The sequence below is a fragment of the Piliocolobus tephrosceles genome, chromosome 2 (assembly GCF_002776525.5).
Source record: "Piliocolobus tephrosceles isolate RC106 chromosome 2, ASM277652v3, whole genome shotgun sequence".
Classification (NCBI taxonomy): domain Eukaryota; kingdom Metazoa; phylum Chordata; class Mammalia; order Primates; family Cercopithecidae; genus Piliocolobus; species Piliocolobus tephrosceles.
Genome location: NC_045435.1, coordinates 136177610 through 136203346, shown reverse-complemented (window position 1 = coordinate 136203346; position 25737 = coordinate 136177610). Strand labels below are relative to the sequence as shown.

The 25737-nt window shown below is 45.1% G+C and overlaps 1 protein-coding gene across 4 annotated transcripts in view; it reads right to left on the bottom strand.

Annotated features, from left to right (window-relative positions):
• Positions 1–25737, bottom strand: part of OSBPL10 (oxysterol binding protein like 10) — a 331661-nt gene that overhangs the window by 15088 nt on the left and 290836 nt on the right. For all 4 annotated transcript variants that reach the window (XM_023192295.1, XM_023192297.1, XM_023192294.1 and 1 more), the window contains 2 exons: positions 24394–24543; positions 5703–6183 (listed from right to left, as the gene is read on the bottom strand). In XM_023192295.1, coding sequence (XP_023048063.1) covers positions 5703–6183; positions 24394–24543 — 631 coding nt within the window. The remainder of the gene's footprint in view (positions 1–5702; positions 6184–24393; positions 24544–25737) is intronic.

The window sequence follows — 25737 nt, the reverse complement described above, 5'->3', positions numbered from 1 at the left end:
GCCATGTCCAGGAGGGGCCTTTCACAGTCTCTCTCCAGAATCTTCTTTCTGAACTCAGCATGCTATTGAGAAGTTCTGAGTGGAATTTTCAAGCAGTTAGGAAAAAAAGCAGCAAATTCTAATCCTGCTTCATCTGCAGGCTGCATCTGAGGGCCTCAGGAGAGGGTGTTCCATGGCTTCTCACCCACGACACTGTGGTCCTGGGCTGGGTAAAGTGAATCAAGGGCTCCAGTCCCTGCCTGCTGCCTATGAGTAACGCAGGAGCTACGAGCATGAGACCTCACAGGCCTACCCTGTGGAGACACAGACATTCAACAACAGCCAACAGTAAGACAGAGTAAAGATGTCAGTTAGTTCAGGGGACAGAGGGCTAAAAGGACCTCATCGTTTTCTCAAGTTCAGCTGCAGAGGCAATGAAAGGAGACCATGTGCTGTGCTGGGCTGAGGGGTGCCCTGTTGATGGTGCGGTTTAAGCGAAAGGGCTAGAGACACCAGAGGAAGACAGAAAGGACGAGGGTGCAGGGAAGCAGAGGGAAGAAGACGATGATGAACACGCTGTGTAGAGGCGTGGGAAAGAAGGGAAAGATGAACACATTGTGTGGGGAAGGGAGAATAACCAGCTTTAAAACACAATCACACACGTGACACCATTGCACACCCACCTCCTTGTTGGAGCCCACTGCTGGTGGTCGGAGACAGGGGAACAGTGACTACTATTTGGTAGGGAAGGAAGGATCCTGAAGGGAGAGATTGCGTTTCTGTAAAGAATTCCCTAAATCCCTAACAATGGATTTGCAAATCTACCTTTTTAAAAATGTCCACATATTTGTCTAATAGCAAGAATTAGGGGCTGACACACTGAGGCACTGACCATCTACTCCAATTTAAGAATCTGGCTTTCCCATGCCTTGACAAGCGGCAACAAGCACTTCCGTTGAGTGCAGGGAAATCCCCAGACATAAGGCATTCTATTCACCAAGCACTTACTCTGACTAATCACAGATTCAAACTGTGTGTGTGTAGGTGCGCGTGTGTGTGTGCATGTGTGCATGCGTGTGTGTGGGAGGGGGGTGGAGGAAGAAGAGAAATAAGAAACAACTTCCCTCTCTACTTCTATATTTGCACTGGGCCCTCTCCACTTCCGCCTTCAGCCTATTCTTCACTCAGCCAACACGGATGCTGCTAAAATCATGTCTACTCTCCAGGGACTGCCATCTCAGAGCAAACGGCAAAGTCCTTCCAGGTCCCCAAAATCAGATCCCCAAATGTGGCCTCTCCTCTCTGGCCTTATTTCCTCTCTTCCCGGCCACCCACTCACTCTGCTGCAGACACAGTGGCCCCTGGCTGTCCTCAAAACACCCCAGCCACTCGCTCCCAACTTGGAGCCTTACCACTTGCTGTTCTTTTTTGCCTAGAAGACCCCTTCTTAAACCTGCTTCAGGCCTTTCCTCAGCTGCTCTATCTTGCTGAGGTCCACATTAGGGAAAATGGCAACCTCCCTGCCCCAGCTTCACTCTCTCCTCCTTCCTACTTTGTCTTAGTGTCAATCATCATCTATCACACTGAGGACTTCACGCACACGTCTTGTCTTCTCTCTGGCCCTCCTGTTGGAGCATGAGCTCCCGGGGCCCGGAATCTGTGTGCTGTGGCCTCTGCTGCATCTCTGGCATTAAGGATGGTGCCAATCACTTAACGAATAAATGGAGGAATGGATAAGTGAATGGGTAAATGACAGATTTATTTGAGCCACCACTGTTACAGATAAGGAGGTAAACATGCTTAAAATACTATCTTAGAAAATGTGTAAGGAATCATCTCGCATACGGGACATAAATACAAAGTGTGAACTGCCTTCTGTACCTTCTCTAGCAAACAAACATATTTCCTCTTCAAAATATTTATTATGTGGGAAATTTAGAATAAGGAATAAAATTAAATAGAATGAGATGAGTCTCCTGAATACCAATTTTTGTTTTTAAGAAAAGGAAAAGATATTTTTTACCAATATAAACCTCATAGCATGAGGCAAGCCTGAAGCAACCTACGAAAACACAGAGCCCCAGATAAGTCAAAATCAGGATTAATGTTGCTCCCATTTCTAATTACAAACTCAAGTATAAAAATCAATGTGAACAACTCCTCCCACAGGGGAGTCCCTGGCAATCTTCTCCCTGCTTTCAACAGGAAGAGCTACCCGAGTATTCTATCCAGAGCTCTCAGTTCATGCAACTTCAAGAGTCCCCAGTCTGGGCTGAGACACACTTCTAGAAACCTGCCAGGGGGCTTTAACCCAAATAGTGCTGCGTGGTGGCAGCTCCCTGTCGCTTCATCCAAGGAGAAGGCAGAGTTTAGGAGAACAAGCAGTCACTGGGATCAGAAAAGAGGCCGGTAAGGAAATACCTGTTGTTCCTCTAGCCCTGCCCCCCCCCCACCCCGAGAAACACATTTGAATCAAGTTTTCTCAGTGTCAGAGAGAGGCCTCGACAGCCCTGGCTGTGTCCATGCAGGGCTCTAACCCCCCTTGACCAGGTCCCCCTTCCCTGGCCCACCGCCTGCTGCTCAACCCTGCTCCTCTGCTCTTTCTGGGCTTGTGAACTCAGGGGGCTGCCTGAACCTCCTCAGATTCTGGCATCTCATCCACAGGTCAGAGATGAGCTGAGAAATGGCCCCTGACTCAAGGAGACCCCAGCAGCTGCCCTGCATCCCCCTTTAACGGCTTATGCTGAGGGCAGGATGGATATTGTTGTGAATTATGCATGGGTTCCTAGGCAAGCTGCCCCTCTCGGGCTCCTCATCTGTGAAATGAGGATAGCTGGACTCATCCAAGGTCTGCTGAGCATTCTGAAGCAACAGAATCCTTTTGGAAATAAACTTGTATAGGGAAGTCCATCTGGTAAACAGGTAAGGATGGATGGAGATGCTCAGGCTGGAGTGGACTTGGGAAGAAGACCAGCCTCACCACTCACTCCCTGTGCCCCTCTAAGGAGCCTGGGATTCTCTACAGCATAGCTGGAAACCCTGGAGCATATGGCGGACAAATGCCCTTTCAGCTACAAGATTTCATGGTCCAGTCATCACTGGTAACAGCTCCTCTTTAAGAAGAGAGACGACTTCTGGCATCCCCCTCCCCTTGTCACCAGCAGGAAAAGCCAGACAACCCAGTCATAAATTGGGACTTTTCTAATTGGAAAACAGTTGCAATACTGCACTCTCACAGAAGATAACCTAAGAGGGGGATAATATTCATTATTGATGAGGTTTATCTAAAGATAGATGTATTTTTACATCTTTCCCCCACAGATACAACCCACCTCCATCTGAATTGTGGAAAAGACCTAAACTGGGTGGCCCAAGATCATCCTGGTGACAGGTGTGTCCCTGGCCTCCTGCACAAATTAATGCAAGGGGGACGGCACTTTGGGGTGTAAACCTAACAGAGAAGCGGAACCCAAGAGTGGGTATTTTCCTAAATAGAACCATTGCGTGCAAACCCTAAATAAGGAAGAATTGTCTACGTTTACAGTCCCCAATTCCTCTCCTTCCTTCTCTCTTGATTTTATTCTAGTCAGATTTTCACTAGTGCTACTCCACTGACAACTGCTGTCAAGGTCACGAGTAACCTTCATGATCCAAAATCCGAGATCGCTTCTCAGTTCTCATCTTACTGAAGTAACCAGGCATCACGTGATGCAACTGATCACTCTCGTACTTTGAAGCCCTTCTTCACCTGCCTCGCAGGGAGCACCTTCTCCCATTCCATTCAGTCTACTTCTCTGGCCACCCCTCATCAGTCTCCTCGGCTGGCCGTTCATCTTGTGGACCTCTTAATGCCGCTTAATGCTTCAGAAATCAGTGCTCACTCAGCAGTCACATTAGTCTCAAGGCCTTAAATATTTTATCTCAGCCAGGACCCTCCCTATGAAACTCCAGCTTGCATACACAATTGCCTACTCTAGCACTCCCTTCAATGACCAAACCCTAACAACCGCCCTGAACTCCCATACTTTCCCTTCAAAGTAGCCCAATACCCAGCCCTCAGTCTTCCCATCTCAGTGAACAGCTAGTCCATCCTTCTAGGTGCTCAGGTCAAAACCTTGGCAACACTTTCTCTCACACTCCACATCCCATCCGGAGAAAAATCTTCTTGGCTCTAACTTTAGAACCCATCCAGATCCTTACTACTCCACTACTTTTACTTCCTCCACTATTTTCCACCTGGTCCAAGCCACCATCATCACCTGCTTAGTTATTCTCACAACCTCCTCCCTAGTCTCCTTGTTTCCACCGTTACCCCTGTCAGGGTCTGTTTTCAACAAATGGCTGGAGCAGTCTTGCTCAACTGTGAGACTGAGCCTGGTACTCTCCGGCTCAAAAGTGCCAGTGGCTTCATGGCTCCCCCACTGTAAGAGCCAGTGTCCTTAGCAACAGCCCATGAGGTCCTACATAATCTGGCCACCATCACCTCCCTGACCTGCACCTGCCCCTGTTCACCCTGCTCCGGTCACATGGGCTTCCTGTCTCCATCCCCATGCCAGGGACATTTTACCTCTCGGCCTCTGCCTCATTCTTTCTGCACACAAACTCTTTCCCAGTGATCTATAAGGCTTGCCTTGCCCGCTCTTTGCCCACTTTGGGTCTTTGCTCAAAGAACACCTTAGTGAGGCCTTCCCACTGGCCAGCTCATCTGAAAGTTCAACTGCCCTCTCCTTCGTCTTCCCCACACCCCTACCTGCTTATGTTTCTCCACAACACTTATCGTTCTTCAACTTACCACACAATCAATTTTATTTACTTATTTCATTTCCCCATGAGAAAGAAGGAGAATAGAAGCATCATAAGAACACAGCTTTTTTGGTCTGTTTTGTTTACTCAAGTAGCCACAGCTCCTAAGGCAATGTCCAGCATCCAGCAGGTGCTCGATAAAAATGTGCTAAGGGAATGAAAGGTGCTCTTATCTCATGGGGTTTTGGAAGGGCTTCTAAGGAGCCACGTACTCTCTGAAACTCAGAGACAAATTTGGAGTTCGATTCTTTTTTTCTAGGAAGAGAATCACAGCCTTAGAGCCTTGAAGACATTTGTGACTCAAAAAAAAGTTGGCAGAACCAGTAACACAGACGCTTGAATTTAACAAGGATTATTATAGGTTTCTTCAAACAATGAATAAACTTCATTCACAGCTATTTGCTAAAATAAGAATGCGTGATCTACCAGTGGCGTGATTACACTATGTTCTTTCTTCAGAATTTCTAGCATAGAGTCGAAAGATTTGTCTTGGGAATTTTTATGAGCAGATTTTGAATAGGCAGCATGATTATCCTCATTGTCTGTGAGCCAGAACACCGGTGAGGAGGAATAAAAATGTGTTTTCACAGATTTGGAGGCCAACTCTTATATTCATGCAAAGCTGAAAGAAAAACGTACCTGTAAGACGCGCACGCACACGCACAGCACGGGAAGGTCCAGTTGCAAAGGTCCAGGTGGGCGGCTGTCAGGCACATATCCATTACCTTGGCCCCACTGGGAAATTACCAGACCTTGTCTCCAAATAACAAAACCCATCCCTTTTACCACCCACCCTGTAATTCCAAAACAAGTTAAAAACAACAACAACAAAAAACTCCACACACAAAATTATCAATCATCTACCAGGTATAGAAACGTCACTGTGGAAGAGCCAAACTCCAACACACGACATGGCTTACCTTCCCCTATCATAGAGACCCCCACGGACATGCCCATGAACTTGCTTTTGGTCCATACATGAGTGTTGACGCACAGTCTCTTCTCCTTGCACTCACAGTAGAAGCAGGAGATGGGTGGGTGATGGGACACTTGCTCAGCCACAAACCTTAGTTTGTAGCTTTTGGAAGGGTCATCGGCCACTGGGTGTTCATGACAGCCAGCAGGAGAGCGGGGAGCAGTCCTCTTAGGCTTGACCCTGTCCTTGGGAACCTCCCAGGAGCAGTGAAATGTCTCGCCTATGATGGGGTTGTAGGGCTTCTTGGCTAAAGCGCCCTTGCGGCCCTCGTGAAAGGCTGTGAGATAATACTCCACGAAGCAAATGACTCTCTCCTCTGGTGTGGCCCCAGCGGTGATGGCCAGCAGTAGATCTGGGTGAGCCATAAAATCTGCATACATCTCCAGCAAAGATCGCTTCTCCAGGATAAAGGTGGGAAGCACCACCTGCATTTGGAAGGACACAAAGTCAGACACGAATCCCTGGGATTACATGGAAAAGCTGAAAAGAAAAGTAAAGGCTGCAACCACTGTCAAGTAGATTCATAACATCTCCAGCCAGGGAGCAGTCTGTTTTGACTTGTGCACAAATGACAAATCAAGGAAAACAATATCAAAGAAATGAGAAGTGGCAGTGGAATCAATGGGAGCCCAGCTTTGTCAACAAGACTGTTCTGAGTCATTTTCTTCCTTGCTTACCTGGGCTAACACAACAGTCTCTGTCCCAGTCTCCACCGCCATCTCTCCCCTAGCTCTCCATTATTTAGGGATGTGAAGAAAACAGCCTCGAAGGGCTTTTCTGTATTCCCCCTGCCATCAGGCACGAACAAGTGGGGCGGCGGGGGCAGGGGTAGGGGAGATGGCAATCAATACGTTCCCACAAACATGGATACTGGGGTTTGTTGGTGCCACTTCATAGGGGGTCCAGGCAGACCAGGACCCACCACCAATGACAGTGTGCACTGGGAGGCCTCGGTAGAAGAATGGTGTAGAAGCCCCACCATGACCGAGGAAGGGTAGGACTGTGGAAAGGGCCCAGCTCCAGGAGGGGGCAGGCCCATCAGCAGGCAGATGTCCACAGAGCTGCCACACAGAAGAGGGGCCATGGGGATTCCATCTGTGAAGGTCGGTCCTCAAGGCTGGTCCAGGAGAAACCAGTGGAAGTGAGAAAGTAGGCTGGCACTTAACATACAGAACCTGCTGCTAAAGGACTGGCAGAGTGGCTACCCCTACGTTTGTTATTGGCACCATGACTAAAGACAGAAACTTTGTAGGGGCCCAGATAACTCTGAGAGAGATAAGACAGAGACTCCTCATTGATCCAAAGTGGATCCAGGTGGTCACTCAGGGCGCTCTACAACTCCAAATGTCTGTAACCCAATGATTACTTGATCATTTGCTTTAAGTTATTTAAAGCAACTGAAGGTATTCTGAAACTGAGAAGCCCATAACTCATTACTGTTGCTGCTTTTTAAAGAAGAGAATATCCGTTTTTCACTGTCCTAGAGTGATCTTAAAATAACTTAAAACAAATATCGGGTATTTGTTTTTTTTGTTTGTTTTGAGACAGAGTCACATTCTGTCACCCAGGCTGGAGTGCAGTGGCGCAATCTCAGCTCACTGCAACCTCCACCTTTTGGGTTCAAGAGATTCTCCTGCTTCAGCCTCCTGAGTAGCTGGGACTACGGGCACCTGCCACCACACCCAGCTAATTTTTTTTTATTTTAGTAGAGACGGGGTCTCATCCTGTTGTCCAGGCTCATAGTGAACTCCTGAGCTCAAGCCATCCACCCACCTCGGCCTCCCAAAGAGTTATCGGGTATTAATAATCCACCTACTTAGCTGCAACACACAGCCAGCCTTAACCCGGAGCATCTCATCCTGTTCCTCCTAACATGGACTCACAGGATTTTGAAACTGGAAAGCTAGCCCAGATCTGCTGGGCCATGCAGGCAACACGCCGGGTTCCAGCAAGTTGACCAACACCATGGGGCTGGTTTACAATCTCTCTTTACATAACGAATTCTGTCCTTCCTTTCTGCAGTCCTTCATCCCCATGAAAACACTTGTGAGGCTGTATGATCGTGGACCACAAATATCACACAGGCTCACAGATCTGTAACCCTGACTCTACTTCAGGATTCCAACCCCACTCCCTGCAAATGGCTTGGATATGATGGAAGGGAGAAGAGACGCCGCTGTGGTTTGAGTTTGTCCCCTCCCAAATGTGTGTTGCAATTTGATCCCCAATGTGTCAGTGTCGGGAGGTGGGGACTAGCAGAATGTGTGTAGGTAATAGGAGCAGATCCCTTATGAAGAGATTAATGCCTTCCTTCAGGAGCGAGTTCTCACTCTCTCAGGACTGAATTAGGGACCGCAAGAGCATGCTGTTCTAGAAGCGACTTTGGCTTCCTAGACCCTTGTGCTTCCCACGTGATCTCTGCACACACCCGCTCCCTTTTCTGCCACGTTTTGACCCAGCGCATGGCCCTCACCAGAAGCCAGCCAGATGTGACACTATGCTCTTAAACTTCCCAGTCTGCAGAACTGCGAGTTAAATAAATGTGCTTTTCTTAAACACTACTCAGTCTCATTCTGTCACAGCGACACTCAAGGGACTAATACAGATGTCCAGAGAGAGACAGGCAGACATGAGAATAGCAAAGTACAGAAATTTCAGAGGAAACTAGAAAAAACCCCATCTGCTAGAGAGGTAAAGCTTGGTAGAGCTCCTTTAATGCTTTTCTATCTTTCATTTAAAAAGTATGTCAGGAGAAAATGTACCTGTGCTAAATAAAAAAGCAGCCAGATGTAAAATTGAACATGTAATACAATCCAAGAACCATAAAAAACACTCAAAATGTTAACATGTCTGTCTGGGTGATAGAACTGAGTGATTTCAACACTTTTTTTCTGAGTATCTTTCTGCTTTGCTTTTATAATACACACAAAGAAGAAACGTTATTTAAAAACACAACTATGCAAATCAATGGAGGTTTCCTAATTTTCTTTAATCCACGACTTGAAAAAAATTGAGAATCTGGCTGTCCTAGGATCTCATCTGGCCAAGAAAAGCATTTAGCTTGAAACAGCCTTCAGATGCCACCTCTATTACTTCCTATGCCTTTTTCGTGGGGACAGGTCATCATTCAGCAGCCATCACTGCACACTCTGGAGGCTGCTCTTCCAATGAGGCTTCACTGGGGTCAGGCTGCTGTGTTCTCCCACCACATAGCTGTCCAATAGCAGAGTAATTAACCCCCAAATACTCACCACACTTCCCTCTTCTGCCCCAGAATCACCCAAGGGCTCCCCTATGAACTCCACCCAGGTAGGGTGCACAGGTCGCCGAGTGTGAATTTCAGCAGCCTGGAAATCCCTTAATGAAGCCAAATCAATGACAAAGGACAGGCTGCCAACAAATGTCTGCATCTGCATCCCCTCCCCAAGTGACTCCATCTCCTGCTCTCCCCCTTCCCAGGTTCCAAGGGGCCCTGTGATGAGAAGGCAGGCCAGGGGAGGGGAAGGACAGAAATATACACTGAGGCCATCGGCCCTGACGGGTATAACTTCAAACAAAGATAATTTCGTAACCTTGGCTCGTGTCTTTTTCCCCCACTCTATGGCAATGGGGCTTCTGTGGCAATAATTCCACCTCTGGACAAGAATCCTCATGTTTGTACCCAAGATTAAAGTTAACAAGGAAAATCGATACAATGTGTACTCTCTAGTTACGTACTTTTGAAAAGGAGAAGAATTTAAGATATTTCCCCCAATTTAGTCAGCATTTCTGAACTCAGAAGCTGAAGGATTAAAAATAAATAAGTAAGTAAATAAATAAGAAAAAGAACTCCACTTGGAACCCTGAGTCATGGAATGTCAGAACCAAAAGGCAGCCTTCAAGATGATTTTGTGCAATGCCCTGGTGCCACAGGTGAGGGCACTATGCCTGGGCCACCCAGTGGCTGAGCCAGCAGGGAACCTCAGGCTCCCAGCTGCCACCTCCAAGTCCCTGTCATTACCCCATGACACATCACGATTATCTGCTTCTGGTTAACAAGAACATCTTCTCTCAGTGAACAAGGGAGACAGTTAGGATGTCTGAGCCACCCCAGCTGCTGTCATGGATTAAGAAGAGGGGGAAAGGCCAGGCATGGTGCCTCGTGCCTGGAATCCCAAGAATTTGGGAGGCTGAGGCAGGAGGATCACTTGAGGCCAGGAGTTTTTAAGACTAGCCTGGGCAACATAGTGAGAACCCATCACTACAAATAATAATTTTTTTAAAAGAAGTGAGCAAAGGAGATAGAATGGGCAAGACAGTGGGACTTGAGCCCCACATTCTAAGGCTATTTCACTCTTCCCAACATAGCAAGAAAATCCACCATTCCAAACACTATCATCAATACCATAAATGGAAGGGAGATTGTTGCAACGAAGGAAGGGCATGGGAGGTGTGGCTCCTGAACTGGATGTCCAGCCTCCTGTCATACCTCCAACTCTCCTCTACACCACAGCCAGAGTCATCTTTCTAAAATCTCTGTAAGAGATAAAGCCCCCACCTCCCTCTGGTCTCACACAATATCCTGACTGACTGCCCCCATCCCTCCCTGCACAAATCTCCCCTCACACACACACACTCCCTTTTTCTGCCCTTTCTCCTGCCCTGTCTATATGACAAAAAGTTCATCAGCTCAAGTAGCTCTCTCCTCTGTGAAGCTTTTTCTGACTGTTTCTGCTTCCAAGGCTAAAGCAACAACCCCTCTTTCCCATCCTCTACACCTCACACATATCTCCACCTGCAAGGCTTTGTGGCTTTTATTAATGCACACGTTTCAAAACTGTAGTGAATGGACACCTGATTCCTTAGTACCTAGCAAAAAACAAGACAAACAGATGAACTGCATGAGAGACACTTTCGTTTCCTTTGACACATTTAAGTTACCCATATTTTTAAATGCAGATTCTCACTCACCATGCTTTTAATTCTTCTGAGTATATCTAGCCAAGTTTTCAGCTGCTGCTTCTCTCGAGGAACATGAGAATATTCACATAACACACCAACTTCTGGGCTGAAGCCAGCTTACATGGAATCTAGCTTATTTCAGGAACATGTTTTGGGGGGTAAGGAACCAGAGCCTGACGTATCAGAAGTGCACTCTAAATGTCTAATGAATGAGTAGACTCAAAACCGGTCTGCCCCGCACTCTACTGGATCTCCTAAGACACCTCTGAGGCCAAAAAGAATGTGGCTGGATGACCTCCAGGATGGGCCTTCAAAGGCTCCAAAGGAGCCAGAAGGAATGAAATCACTTGTATGAAGGCATCTTCCTCTTCTCTTTACCAAAAGGAAAAAAAGAGGCTCTGCTCAGCAACTTCTGCCAATTATTACTGCCCAAATTGTTTAGTCTGACTCTTAACTATGAGGAGGAAAAAAAAAAAAAAAAAAATCCAAACTGAGGAACAGTCTGAAAAAAAAAAAGGAAAGCAAAGAAAACCTGACTTGAACTCTTCAGTATCACTGCCATGAAAGGGAAAAAGGAGGGGAATTTTCTAGGCTAAAGGAGACTAGAGACATCATAATGACCAAATGCAACATAATCTGGGTTGGATTCTGGAGTTTTAAAAAATAGTCATAAAGGACATGATTGGGACAATTTGGGAAAATTTACCATGGGCTGAATATGAAATAATATTGCCTCAATGTTACATTTCCCAATGTGACAAATGTATACTATAATGTCCTTAGTCTTAAAAGATACTCACTAAAGGGGTAGGGAAGAACTGTCATGATGTCTGCAACATACTCTAAAATGGTTAATCAAAAAATAAACATACATGTATGATATGGTTTGGCTGTGTCCCCACCCAGATTTCATTTTGAATTGTAACTGCCACAATTCCCACGTGTCGTGGGAGGGACCCAGTGGGAGGTAATTGAATCAAGGGGGTGGGTCTTTCTTATGCTGTTCTCATTAATAGTGAGTAAATCTCATGAGATCTGGTGGTTTTATAAAGAGGAATTTCCCTGAACAAGCTCTCTCTCTTTGCCTGCTGCCATCCATGTAAGACGTGACTTGCTCCTCCTTGCCTTCTGTCACGATTGTGAGGCCTCCCCAGCCATTCGGAACTGTTGAGTCCGTTAAACCTCTTTTTCTTCCCAGTCTCAGGTATGTCTTTTATCAGCAGCACGAAAATGGACTAACACAATGTGTAACACACATATGTACATGCATGTGTATGGACAAAGTTCTGGAGGGAGAGAGCTTGAGAGCTAGAGAGAAAAGTGGAAGGAGGGAGGAGGGGAGGAGAGAGGCTGGCGGAGAGGGAAGAAGGTAGAAGAAATGCAAAGCACAAAATGTTAGTAATTGGCCAAAAAAGGTGAAGAATATATGGGAGTTGATATGGTTTGGATTTGTGTCCCCACCCAAATCTCATGTCAAATTGTAATCCCCAGTGTTGGAGATGGGGCCTGATGGGAGGTGACTTGATAATAGGGGCACATTTCCCCTTGCTGTTCTCATGATAGTGAGTTCTCATGAGATCTGGTTGTTTAAAAGTATATAGCACCTCCCGCTTTGCTCTCTTCCTCCTGCTCTGGCCACGTAAGATGTTGAGGGCTTCCCCTTCGCTTTCTGCCATGATTGTAAGTTTCCTGAGGCCTCCCCAGAACCTGTACAGTCTGCAAAACTGTGAATCAACTAAACCTCTTTTCTTTATAAATCACCCAGTTTCAGGTAGTTCTTCATAGCAATGCAAGAACTAATACAAGAGTCCATTTTGCTATTCTTGCAACTTTACTGTAGATTGGAAAATGTTCAAAATAAAAAAGTTGGAGGAAAAAGAAAAAAGGTTCTACTGGGGATGCAATACCTGAGAACATAATAATTTTCAAAGACAACCTTCCCAAAATTGCAGACTGAGGGAATATGGGCTCACAGCCAACATCAAGTCCAATCTACTAGGTATGTATTCTGTACTTTGAAATGATGTGGCTTTGTCAGAGCAGGAAAAAAAAGAATACCTGGAGAGATGGAGCAGAATGGGTTGGGAGCTCAATTACTATTTCCTCTTTCATCTTCAGTTGTGTGTTTCATTGGAGTTTGTGCAGAACACCAGATCAACTTCAAAACCATGAACTGAACACTCTGGACAAGATGTCATACTTTTCATTAAAACAGACTTCCTAGTCTGGTCTGATTTCTTCCTGTCCTACAATCTCCTGGGCACTCTTTTTTTTTTTTTTTTGGTATGTTTGCAAATAAGTAATTTAATCATCCATTTCTTGGACAGTGGACACCAGGGATACAGAGCCAAGGAGTGGTGAGTACTAATTGGGCTGTCTGCCTCCGACAGAGGGTGAGTGATGGCCCAGCTGTTCAGACTGATGGCATCCAAATGACCTGAAATCACTGCTATGGAGTTACCGAGCCATCAATAAAGACTGCCTTTTCTTCCATTAACATAATTAAGACAATGAACTATTTGGGGGGAAGGAAAAAAAAGAGAGGATCTGCACTAGGGACTCAGAGAATAATTAATTACATTTAAAGTGGCATCAATCTAGAAGTAAATAATCTTCAGGTTGGGCTCTCAGGCTCTTAGAAATCTGAAATAAACAATCACCCATAGGGGAAGGCACAAGACACCTGGAAAGAAGGATAGTCCCCTCCCCACAACAGGGAGCACAGCTGGGCTCTGCAAATAGAAGGCCAAGAGTAGGTGCAATTTTCTTCAAAGAAACATTAGTTGCCTGGGTGCAGTGGCTCAGACCCGTGATCCCAGCACTCTCAGAGGCTGAGGTGGGAGGATTGCTTCAGCCCTGGAATTCAAGACCAACCTGGCTGCAAGACCTTGTCTCTATACAAAAAAAATGTTTTTAAATTAGCCAGGTGTGGTGGTGCATGCCCGTAGTCTTACTGCAGACTTAGCTATTTGTAGGCTGAGGCAGGAGGATTGCTTGAGCCCAGGATTTTCCGACTGCAGTGAGCTATGATTGCACCACTGTACACCAGCTTGAGTGACAGAGCAAGACCTTATCTTTTTAAAGAAAAAGAAAAGAAAGAAAAAAGAAGCATCACTTCATAACCTTGGAAGTCATCTTCCTATTTTATCCTTAGATTGGCAAACACACCCAGTGCAAACAAGCAAGCAGAGAGGCCTCGACCACCACAAAGGTTCATTTATGTCCATTTTGAGAAAACCAGGAGAAATACACAGAAATCCAATTTTACAAAATAAAGGGCAGATAATTCACACTGCAAAAGGTTTCTTTACTTAGCCAACCTTTTCCCTGGGTTTCCTTAACCTGCCAGCTCCCTTCATACCCATTTCATGGTGCCTGAAGCATTATGAACAGCATCCATTAAAATTTTTGTTAGATGGGAAGAGTTAGAACTAAAATTTTACTTTTTCCAAGAAGATATTTACTACATAGAAAGATATCTGCTGAAGTTAATGCCTGTGTTTTCCAGAGTCCCAGACACCAGCTCACAGAAGGAACTCAATTGGGAGCAGAACGTCATCCCTTAACTGGCCATGTGTACGCGGCAAATTCATCTCCCCAGGACTCAATTCCTCAGTTGTAAAATGGAGAAAATAAAAATACCAACCTTCTAGGTTGATTGTGAGTTTGAAATAGCAGTGTTAAATCCGTCCAGTGCCTACCTAGCATCCAGGAAATGCTCATTCTAGGCAGGCTCAGATTATAGACCCCTATGATCAGGAAACAGGAAACCCCTATGATTTGGAGACCAGGGAAGATACGAGCAACAGAAATTAGACACAAACTTGTCACATAATATTTCAGTGACAATGCTGTAAGCTAAAATGACTCACAACGCCCAGAGCAACCCCGGGACCACCTCTGATGCTTCTATAAACAACCCATCATCTGCTCAGAGAAAAAGGAGAAATAATCGTATAAGACAAAAACATTGCTGTGAGAGTATCTGAAATATTACAGACTTAAACTGTTCTTAGAGCTCAAGCCAGGGCACAGCACTCATTACCTTGTGTAACCTTCTTAGATGCCTGTAAGCAGGTACGACTATTCCATTTTACAGATGGGGAAACTAGTGTCCAGAGAGGTTTTGCAATTTACAATGGCTAAGTCAGTGGAGAGCTGGAATGAGAATCAATTCTGCTTGGCCAAGGCCCATGCTGGGTCGCTCAACACCCCCAAGGGGCCGGAAGACTATCGTGACTGTCACTCTTTCTAGAAGTGTGGATTGATGAGCTGCTGCCAACAGGACAGAAAGGGAGCATGGAGATCGCACAAACTGCATCGCCTCATGAAACAGATTTACACAGACAAGTTTAGCGAAGCCAGGTCTCCACTCTGTCTTCTATTAAAAGGCAAACACTTGGGAGAGATAACAGGCTTTGCTTGACAGTATACTGAAAACCAGATTCAGGGAGAAGAACAGCTGGAGGGATCTGGCAAGAGAAGTGGAAACAGGACCAGGGAGACCAGAGATCCCTGAGGTCCACATCTCTGCATTGTGGGGTTCATTTCCAGGATAAACACTGGCCTGCTGACCCTTTTCGTTAAAATTTCCCTTTTACACAAAGGCGCTCAAGCACCACAACGTTAATCTTTGCATATTGTGATTGATGCTAGAAATAGGGCCTAATGAAATAATTCAATCAAAGGAAAAAGCCTGTATGACCAAGAAGATGTTCACTATATCATTACCTATAACATCAAGAAGCCAAAAAGAGACAACGTGACCAACCACAGACTATTTGTTGGGAAAGTAAATGATAATGCAGCCATATGGTAGAAGGTTATATATCCATTAAAACGTACACAGGTAACGACGTCACTTTCAGTAAACCCGTGGTGAGTACGTGATGTCTGCTGTACTGTGATTCTATATACCAGGGGTCGACAAATACAAGCCATGGGCCAAATCTCCACTTGCTTTCACAACCAGTTTTACTGGAACAAACTATAACAATTCATTTCTGCATTATCTACAGCTGCCTTTGTGGTCAAACGGCAGAGTTGAATGGTTGCAGTAGATAGAACACGGTCTGCAAAGCCAAAAACACTTGTTATCTGGTCTTTTATTTAATTAAATAAAAAATTTTTTAAAACAATATCTTGCTCTGTTGCCCAGACTGGAGTGCAGTGATATGATCATAGCTCGCTGCAGCCTCAAAATCCTAGGCTTAATGATCCTTCTGCCTCAGCCTCCCCAGTAGCTGGGACTATAGGTATGTGTTACCACACCTGGCTAATTTTAAAGTAGTTTTGGTAGAGACAAGGTCTTGCTATGTTGCTCAAGCTGGTCTCAAACTCCTGGCCTCAAGCGATCCTTCTGCCTCAGCCTCCAAAACCACTGGGATTACAAATGTGAGCTACCTGTCTGACCTTTTACAGAAAATGTTTGCTGGCCGTGTGCAATGGCTCTTGCCTGTTAATTCCAGCACTTTGGGAGGTCGAGGTGGGCGGATCACCTGAGGTTGGGAGTTCGAGACCAGCCTGGCCAATATGGTGAAACCCCATCTCTACTAAAAATACAAAAATTAGCTTGGCATGGTGGTGTGCACCTGTGATCCCACCTACTCAGGAAGCTGAGGCAGGAGAATCACTTGAACTTGGGAAGCCGAGGTTGGAGTTAGCCGAGATCACGCCACTGCACTCCAGTCTGGGTGACAGAGTAACACTCTGTTTCAAAAAAAAAAAAAAAAAAGGTTTGCTGACCCCTGCCCTATATTATCCATATATTTTATATTCTTTTGTATCTATTCAACATTTAATTTTAAAATTATTTTAATTTTTAAAAAAGTTTCAGTGAACATTGCTATGATTTTTGACACATGTAGTCAATGCTTTCTGCAATCCATTTATAATGCCATCAGCAAGGAGTTGGGGTATCATTTTTACCCTGTATACCCTAAATATGTATCTACTATTTTGTTGCTGATTTAGAAGGTCTAAAATAAGGTCATTTGTTTCTTTGATTAGCAACAACTTAAACAATTATTTAAGAGCCATAGAAAATTATCTCAGCAAGCTTCTCTTTCAAAACACGAATCTTTTTTTTTTTTTTTTGAGACGGACTTTCACTCTTGTTGCCCAGGCTGGAGTGCGATGGCACAGTCTCGGCTCACTGCAACCTCTACCTCCCGGGTTCAAGCGATTCTCCTGCCTCAGCCTCCCGAGGAGCTAGGATTATAGGCATGTGCCACTACGCCCAGCTAATTTTGTATTTTTAGTAGAGATGGGGTTTCTCCATGTTGGTCAGGCTGGTCTCGAACTCCCAACCTCAGGTGATCCACCCACCTCAACCTCCCAAAGTGCTGGAATTATAGGCATGAGCCACCGCGCCCAGCCTCAAACCATGAATCTTGTCTCATGTGTTCTTGATTGATGAGCTATGAATTGGGTCTCTTTAGCCTAGGGACCTCATCACCAGAGCACAGCTCAATCCACTAGCTTTAGCCACAATCTGCATCCCCAACCTCCTACCTACTCTCTGAAGCCAGCTGTGCTCTCTGAAAGGATTCAAAATACATTGTTCGATATTTTTCTATATCTATAACATTGGACTTTAGACTACATCCTCTGAGAAATCCATACAGGGTTACAGACAGACACACACATCCTAGGCTGCCATTATCTTTAAATACCACCCATAATCTCAAGTTCAAGCAATCCCTTTCTCTGCTATTGCCCCATATGTCCCATTCACCCCATCCAGTCTCTAGTCCTACCAGCACCTTTGACCCATTGACCTTGTACTGTCCACCTCCCCGCTGTGGTCTCACTTCCCTCCACTCCCAGTAGAGTCCCTGGCCCAACCCTATACTTTCTCCCTTTGATCTGCCTCAAGCAACAATGCTACTCTCTCCCTCCATCCAGGCAACTAACCGAGCAAACCTTAACTCTGTTTAATCCAGCCCCTCACATTCTGTATATCTCAATCTGGCAGCTCAACTTTCTTAGAGAAACAGAGACAACATGCAGACTCTTGGTTTAAATTCACAACCTCAAAACCTTAAGTGGCCCCTGGTGGTGTGAGACAATCCTCCTACCTGCTTCCTCTCCCCAACCACTTATTTCCTGTCTTCTCCTCCCTTCTCAAACCTCTAATAACCCTTTGCTCTTTTTCACTCCCAGCTGGTCACTTTCCTGCTTTTCTCAGTGGGAAAACTGAAGCAGTCCAGAGAGAAAGTTCACTTGATAATGATAACAGCAAACACTCACAGCACGCACTCTGTGCCAGGCACTGCTCTGAGTCCTTCACACATCACTGTGTATACATACAGAGTGGCCCTATGAGGAAGGTACAATTATCAACCCCTTTTAAAGATGAGAAAACAGAGGCACTCAGATGCAAGGTAATATATAGACAGGAACTCAGTGAGATGCCAGCCCAGGCACCACGAAGGTCTCCTGCCATCTTCCGGTGTCCGTACCCCTCTCTCTGCCTGCCCCCCTGCTGCAATGGATGGATTATCCTATCTCTGGCCAACTCCCCTTCCATGCACTGGATCCCATGCCCTCTCACCTCCTCAAATTCCCGCACTTATCTGCTTCCTCTCTCCTGCAGCATTTTTTCCTCTGTCTCTTAATCCATCAGCATTCAAGCATCTTAAGAAATCAAATCTCCCTTAATTTCAGATACTCCTACAGTTTCCACTCAATTTTCTGTTCCCTTAATATCAAAGTTCCTTTAAAGAGCTATCTTTACTCCCTGTCTTTATACCACATTTTTTCCCATTCTCCCTTGAATGTACTCCAATCAGACTTTGGCAAAGCCAAATACGAGGGTCTATTTGCAGGCCCCAGCTTTCTGGACCCATCAGCAGCAATTTAACACAGCTGATCAATTCTTTCTCCTTGATACTCTCTTTGCACGCGGCTTCCACAACATCACACTCCTCTAGCTTCTATCTTACTTCACTGGCTGAACCTCCTTAATCTCCTTTGCTAGATTCCTCCCATCTCCCTGACCCCTCCATGTTGGAATATCCGAGGACCCTGTAATTGGATATTTTTCCCCCTGTCTCTACTCATTCTCTAGAGAAACTCATCCAGCCTCATGGCTTTGAACACCATCTATACGTTGTTTCCTCTCAAACTTGTACCTGAGCCTCACTCACGAACTCCAGATTTGTGTATATCCACATGCCTACATGTCCTCTTCAATGCCTAGTGGATGGAGATCTCAGATCTAATCAGATCCAAGACTGGATTTGTGATAGCCCCAACATCTCCAACCTGTTCTTCCCTAGTCTCCTCCTCCTCCATAAAATGGAGTGGTAATCGGTTACATTGCTGACTTCCAATAAACCACACCTCCTGGAATTTACACTTTTGCATAGTCCTCCTTCAATCTGGCCTGGATCTGTGACTTACTTTGATCAATAAAATAGAAGTGATCTTGTGCCAGTTTGGGGCCTAAGTCTTAGGAAGGCTTATCAGCTTCCACTTTTGCCATCTTAGAAGCCTTGAGCTGCCATTTAAGAAGTCTGGTGACCCAGTTGGAGAAACCATGTGGGAAGAACACATGGAGAAAGAAAGGTCCTAAGACTTCATGAAGAAAGAAGAGCCCAGCTCTTTCGGCCAAGTCCAACTCACCAGCGAACAACAGGCATGAGTGACCACTGGCAAGACCAGCATAAGAGCTGCCCCGCTGAGCCCATTCCAGATTGCATAACCATGAATAAAAAAAAATTTGGGGGTGGTTACCAGCAATAGATAATTGAAACAAATGGCAACTAATAATAAATGGCAATTAATAATAAAACAATAAAACAAATGGCAATTAATAATTATTATTATTCTAGCTGTTCAGGCCAGAAATAAAAGAATAAAACAAAATTTAAAAACACAATAAAACAAAAAATAAAAAACAATAAAACAAATAGCAATTAGTAATAATAATTATTCCAGCTGTTCAGGCCAAAACTTTAGAGTCATCTTTTATTCCTCTCTTTCTCTCATACTGCACATCATATGCAAATCCTGTTGGTAGTATCTTCTATGCACATCCAGAATCAGCCACTAGCACTGTGCCACCAGCACCTCACCTGGGTTACCATAGTAGCTTCCTCCTCTTTTTTTTTTTTTTTTTTTTTTTGAGACAGAGTCTCGCACTGTCGCCCGGGCTGGAGTGCAATGGCATGATCTCGGCTCACTGCAGCCTCAGCCCCCCGGGTTCAAGCAACTCTCCTGCCTCAGCCTCCCGAATAGCTGGAATTACAGGTGCCCACCACCACACCCAGCTAATTTTTTGTATTTTTAGTAGAGACAGGGTTTCACTATGTTGGCCAGGTTGGTCTCAAACTCCTAACCTTGTGATCCACCCGCTTTGGCCTCCCAAAGTGCTGGGATTACAGGCATGAGTCACTGCGCCCGGCCAGCTTCCTCTTCTCTTCTACCCTGACTCCTGCTCTTCACACCCCAGTCACCCCGCCTCAGTCTATTTTTCACAGGAAAGTCAAAATTACCCTTGAAAAATACAAGCAAGCAGGCATGGTGGCTCATGTCTATAATCCCAGCACTTTGGAAGGCCAAGGCTGGTGGATCACTTGAGGTCAGGAGTTCCGAGACCAGCCTGGGCAACATGGTGAAACACCGTATCTACTTAAAATACAAAAAATCAGTTGGGAATGGTGGCACACACCTGTGATCCCAGCTACTTGGAAGGCTGAGGCAGGAGAAATCACTTGAACCCAGGAGGTGGAGGTTGCAGTGACCCAAGATGACACCATTGTACTCCAGCCTGGGTGATAGAGTGAGACTACATCTCAAAAATATAAAATAAAAATAAAACAAAAATACAAGTAAGATCCCATATTCCCTTGCTCAAAACCCTACAGTGGCTGCCCATATCACTCAAAACAACATCCTGAGCCCTCACAATATCTTCAACGGTCCTATGACCTGCTGTCTCACCAACTTACTCTCCTGCCAATCCCACTCAGTTCACTCTGATCCATCCACATTGGTTGGCCTCATGCCTAAATGCCAAACAAGATCCATCTTGGGCCTTTTTCACCCCCATCCCCTCTGACCAGAACACTCTTCCGTAGATGCTCACATGGCTGTCTCCCTCATTTAAATCTGGTCTCTACTCGAATGTTACCTAGTAGAATCCCGCCCTGACCAGTTTACCTAAGAGGGACCCCCATCCCACCACCAGCTATCCTCCCTGACACACTCTATTTCTCTTCATTACACTTCATCTCCATCTCCTTTTCTTTTCCCCCTTCCTTCCCTCTCTCTCACTTGTTTCTTGTCTGTTTCCTTCCCTCATCACTCAGGCCCCATCAGGGCATGGATTCTGAATGCTCTGTTGCAATCCCACTGTCTAAAACAGTATCTAGCCTGTGCAGTGCTCAATAAATACATGTTACTGGAGTGAACACATTACAAATTGTTGCCTTTCATATCCCTGAAAACTAGGTAAAAATGGTCCTAAGCCTCCAACCTCAATACTGCATTTTGTGGGCCCTTCTTGGAGCTTGGAACTTGGCACAACAGTCATGTCAGATCTCCTTAACACCACACGATGTTGCTCATTTGCTCAAACTTTCCAAGGCTTCCCATAGCCCTCAGGATCAAGTGTGTCCCCTTCATATGGCCCATAGGCTCTGCAGGACCTGATCCTAACACCCACTCCAGGTTCAATGGAGCCACTCACCAGCATGCACAACACTCCAGACCTTTGGTGACCCTCCACCTCACTGTGGTTCCTCCATCCTCTCTTCTTTTCTAGGCTACCCACAATTTGTGGAAATACAATGGGTTATCCAGTGGTGGTAGTCACCAGTAACTTGGGGTTATGGTGCCACCCTGAGCAAAGAGGGCAGACAAGGGTGCTTCTGGAGGCAGGAAGCTACATGCTGTGTGGGGCACAGTGGAAAGTGAAAACGCAAGTCCCCTTATTTGAAAATTATTGAGAATTTCAAGACAGTGATAGCAGGGCATTAATCCAAGCATGGAGCCCTTCCGAGCATGGGGTGCTGAGCAACCTCACAGGTCAAACATCCACGAACCTGGCCCTGTCTGGCAACCACAGTGAAACACGCCAAGATACAGCACTACGTGCCCAGTTGGGCTGGTCATGACTCACAAATGTGTCAACACTGGCACATCCTCAGGGTTACGGAAGTATACTTGTTTTGGGAGACAGACTAGACCTTCATCCTTGAGGTGAAGAAGATTCTCTCTCCAGGGTGCCTGCTCATCAGATACTCCATTCTGGCTAAGTTCTTTCACTGCTTGCTTATTTAGTACAGGGTTAACTTAATGACATGGACAAGTGCCAAGAAGAGAAAAGGGAACAGTAAGGAGAGAGGAAATTTCATCTACCTTTTTATAACGCAGGGCAACAGAAGCCAAGAAACCACATAGGATAGCAACGGTTCTACCTCCTTCTCTCACAAGTATTTCAGTTTGTCAAGTCTTCCTTTGGTTTTTGAATGACAGAGTCTTCCCAGTAAAGTAAGTTAATAAACTCTAGACAAGAAAAGTTATTCTTTCAGGTACTCAACTGAGTATTGGGAGAAATGCAATGTCTGCTCTTTCAGGAAGAGGCTGTCGCTCTGAAAATGCAAAACAATCATATTCTAATAAAACAATAATAAACATGAAAGGCACAGTTGCGATATTTCTTTACTTTAGGCCAAGACAGGAATAACATGAAGTCGCTCAGACACTCAGCTTGCCATAATATAGTCCCCTTAGCATTTTCTTGCTTCTCCATATCTGACCTTGGCAATTTCAATTTCTCTTACAATCTCTTTCCTCTGTCATTCATGATTCTAGGTCTGAGTTTTATAAACATTAAAAAAAATCCACAACGAGAATATATTTTACATCGTGACCCAGTACACATGTATCAAAAGAACTAGGTTTCGTGTGCAGAATGCTCTGATATTTTCTTCTGTATTTTATTTCATTCTTTAGAAATGGTTTCACAACTCACTAATGGTTCATGACCCAGTTTGGAAACACTGTGATTTTAGATCGTACTTGTATACATTATTATCATCCACACTTCATCAAACTTTAACTCAAGCTCCGTCTGGGTGTCTACACAATCCACAAGAATAAAACATGGGTATCTTTTAAAAGTCAGGCATTTAAATGACTCCTGTAGCTGAAAAACAATGAGCATTATCCAGCTAGAGGACTGAAATGAAGGGAAGGCAGCAGCATGGAGAACAGCTCGTCATAGCTTGGCGTGCGAAACAGAAGCAGCCACACAGAGGGTGGAGGATGGCAAAGAGGGAAATTTCTATGTCTGTGTCCTCCGTGTGTGCCCACTGCTTTGTTTAAAGTGGCGCAGTCTCCCAGAATATCAGACACGCTCACATTCAAACCCATGAAAACACTTCAAAGAAAAGATGTGTCTGTCATCTGAGAGGCTCCCATCTCCTCAGTCTCTCTTCTATCTGCTACAAATGGTTAGTCACCCTGTTCTATCATCTTCCTCCTCAAAGAATTCCTCACACTCCTGCCACTTCCCTCTGTCTTCTCTGCCCCCCTGCCTAGTCCGAGATGAGACTGTGGATTCCAGAGCCTTCACTGTGGCCAACCAAGCCAACTGCCCTTAGGGCTGTTCCCCAGGCTGTGCCTTCAGTGGCTCTGACATCCACATTTTTCTAGCTGGCCTTCAGAATCTAGAACTTCCTTCCCCAGCACACCTTCCCCGCAGATCATGTCCGTCTGTCTGTGTGACAGCTGCTCCTCTACTCCACCACCGTCAAACCACTTAACATAGCATTTCATAAGGATAAGATGGTGACACCCTTGCTAGGTGCTCAGCACTGGGTTAGGTCCTCTGCACGCCTCCTGCAATTCTCATGCCACCGTGCCAGGAAGGCTCCCAACTGGAGTAACTGGCTGGGAGTGGAACCCAGGAAGGACGAACTCCAGGTTCTTTCTACTACCTAACAATGGCCCCAATGATACCACACAACCTTTCAGCGACATACAAAACTGCCTTTCCTGCTTGCCTCCAGAATGAAGCTACTGACTAGAGGTGAGGGGTAACGTATGTGGGACCCTCTCCATGACATTAGTGGTTAGGACACGGGTACTCTTGGTGAGGTTCCTCAGGAAGCATCCTGCCTGCACTCAGCACCAAGAACAGTTGGTTCCACTTCTACCTATGGCAATGAGATTCAGATCACCAACAAGGTTACCCTTGGGGACCAGCGGTTACAGCTAAGGACAGCCCTCAGCCAGTCGTGAGGCTGGGTGTGCAGAGTGGCCTCATTCCCGGCGCCACCATTTGCTTTCGCCATCTTTTCCCTCCATGGCCACTGTGTCATAGTCATCTCTATAGGCCACCTACAATTATCTCTAGAACACAGCAAGAAACAAAGAAATAGTACCTTGAATTTTCCATACCATCTCATATGCTTTTTCCGATGTTCTCCCTGCCCTTGTAGAGTAGCACCTCCTCCCAAGAATCAAATGCAAGGCTGTCCAGCCCTAAGGATAACCATTTATGTACAAAAATGTCCTTTCAAATTATACCTGGAATATCCATACTTGAAAGCAATGCTGGCCTTTTTCCCCACTCTACTTCTCCAATCTCACCACAATGAAAAGAATGTGCATAGAGAAGGCTTGAGGATAGACAGAACCCCAACAATTGACCACAAATCCAGGGGGACATGCCAACCTACCTTGGTCAAATCCATTCCAAGTTTGAGTTGTGAAATGAGATGAAGAATTATACTACGCTGATCCTCCATGACGCCCAATTCCGTCTCTTCCTTATCTTCATTGTCACTTTTTTCATCTTCGGACAAAACCAATTCAGAGCCTGAGTTTGGCTAAAATGAAATAATCAATAAAAATCACCAGCTGGTCCAACAGAAGTTAGAAATAAAGTGTATGAATTCATATGCTTTGCAATGACAGAAGAAACCCAATCCTGTCCCGGCAGAGCTCCTCTGTGACCCAGTCCTGTTGGCCATGGGGCAGATGAGTCCCCTGGGGGTCGGCCCTGTGCCTTGGACACTGCATATCCCCTTTCATCTCTCCCGTCTTCCCCGATTAGTGAGCCTAAGGGACTTCCCCTGACAAAACAGCTCCCTGTTCTTTAAGAAACTCACTATAGTATATGGGTATGAGCTCCCTTCATTTTGCCTATTAGCAAGTAGGAGTTTACCAAAGTTAAACTCCTGTTAACTTGCACGACTCAGGCCACTTCATATCTAATATAAATTTTACTGTTTATTAGTAAAAGTTGGATTATCCAGGGAGTAACTAAAATTATTTATGGAAAAATGTGCTCAAAGACTATTTCTCTCCAAATCAATTAGGATCACTCTACCAGGTGTAAGAAAAGGCTGAGAATTGGCATTAATTTAGGGAGGAAGACACCAAATGAAAATGTAAGGCAAAACTCCTGAAACTTTATAATACTACCAGGATTCACGCTGGCCAACAGACCCTGCTTTCCTCGGTGCAAGTTTATTAATTCAATCACTCGATTCCATTTTTTCACATTACATAGAAAACAGGCAACTTACTAAACTGGGCAAGGGGATTACTGCACATAAAATTTTCCAATATCCAAGTGTTAAGAACTCTGGCTACAAGGTAAACTTGTCCTCAGCATTCTATTGAAAGAAGTCTCCACATTCCACACTCCACATTTACCTATGTTTTTATGATGCTTGCTTATATATAAGCAAAAGCACTCTGCACAGAACATTATACATTTCTTTCCAATTATCAGTAACAGGTCAGACATAATATACAGAAATTCAGAAGCTCAAAGGTATTACATATGAAAGGATCCAGACTTGTCCAAATGTTCATGCAAAAAACGAACAATTTACTAACCTCATTAGACAGAATCATTTTATATCTACAGGCACTTCTAACATACAAAGGTTATTTTAGTGGTCAAGGTGTTTAAAACTGTCTGGCCTTACATACCCACATGGACCATTCCTTTCCAACATTCCAAAGAGAGGTAATAATGGTGTTCCTTCCCTCCTGGGGTAGGCATTTTTAAA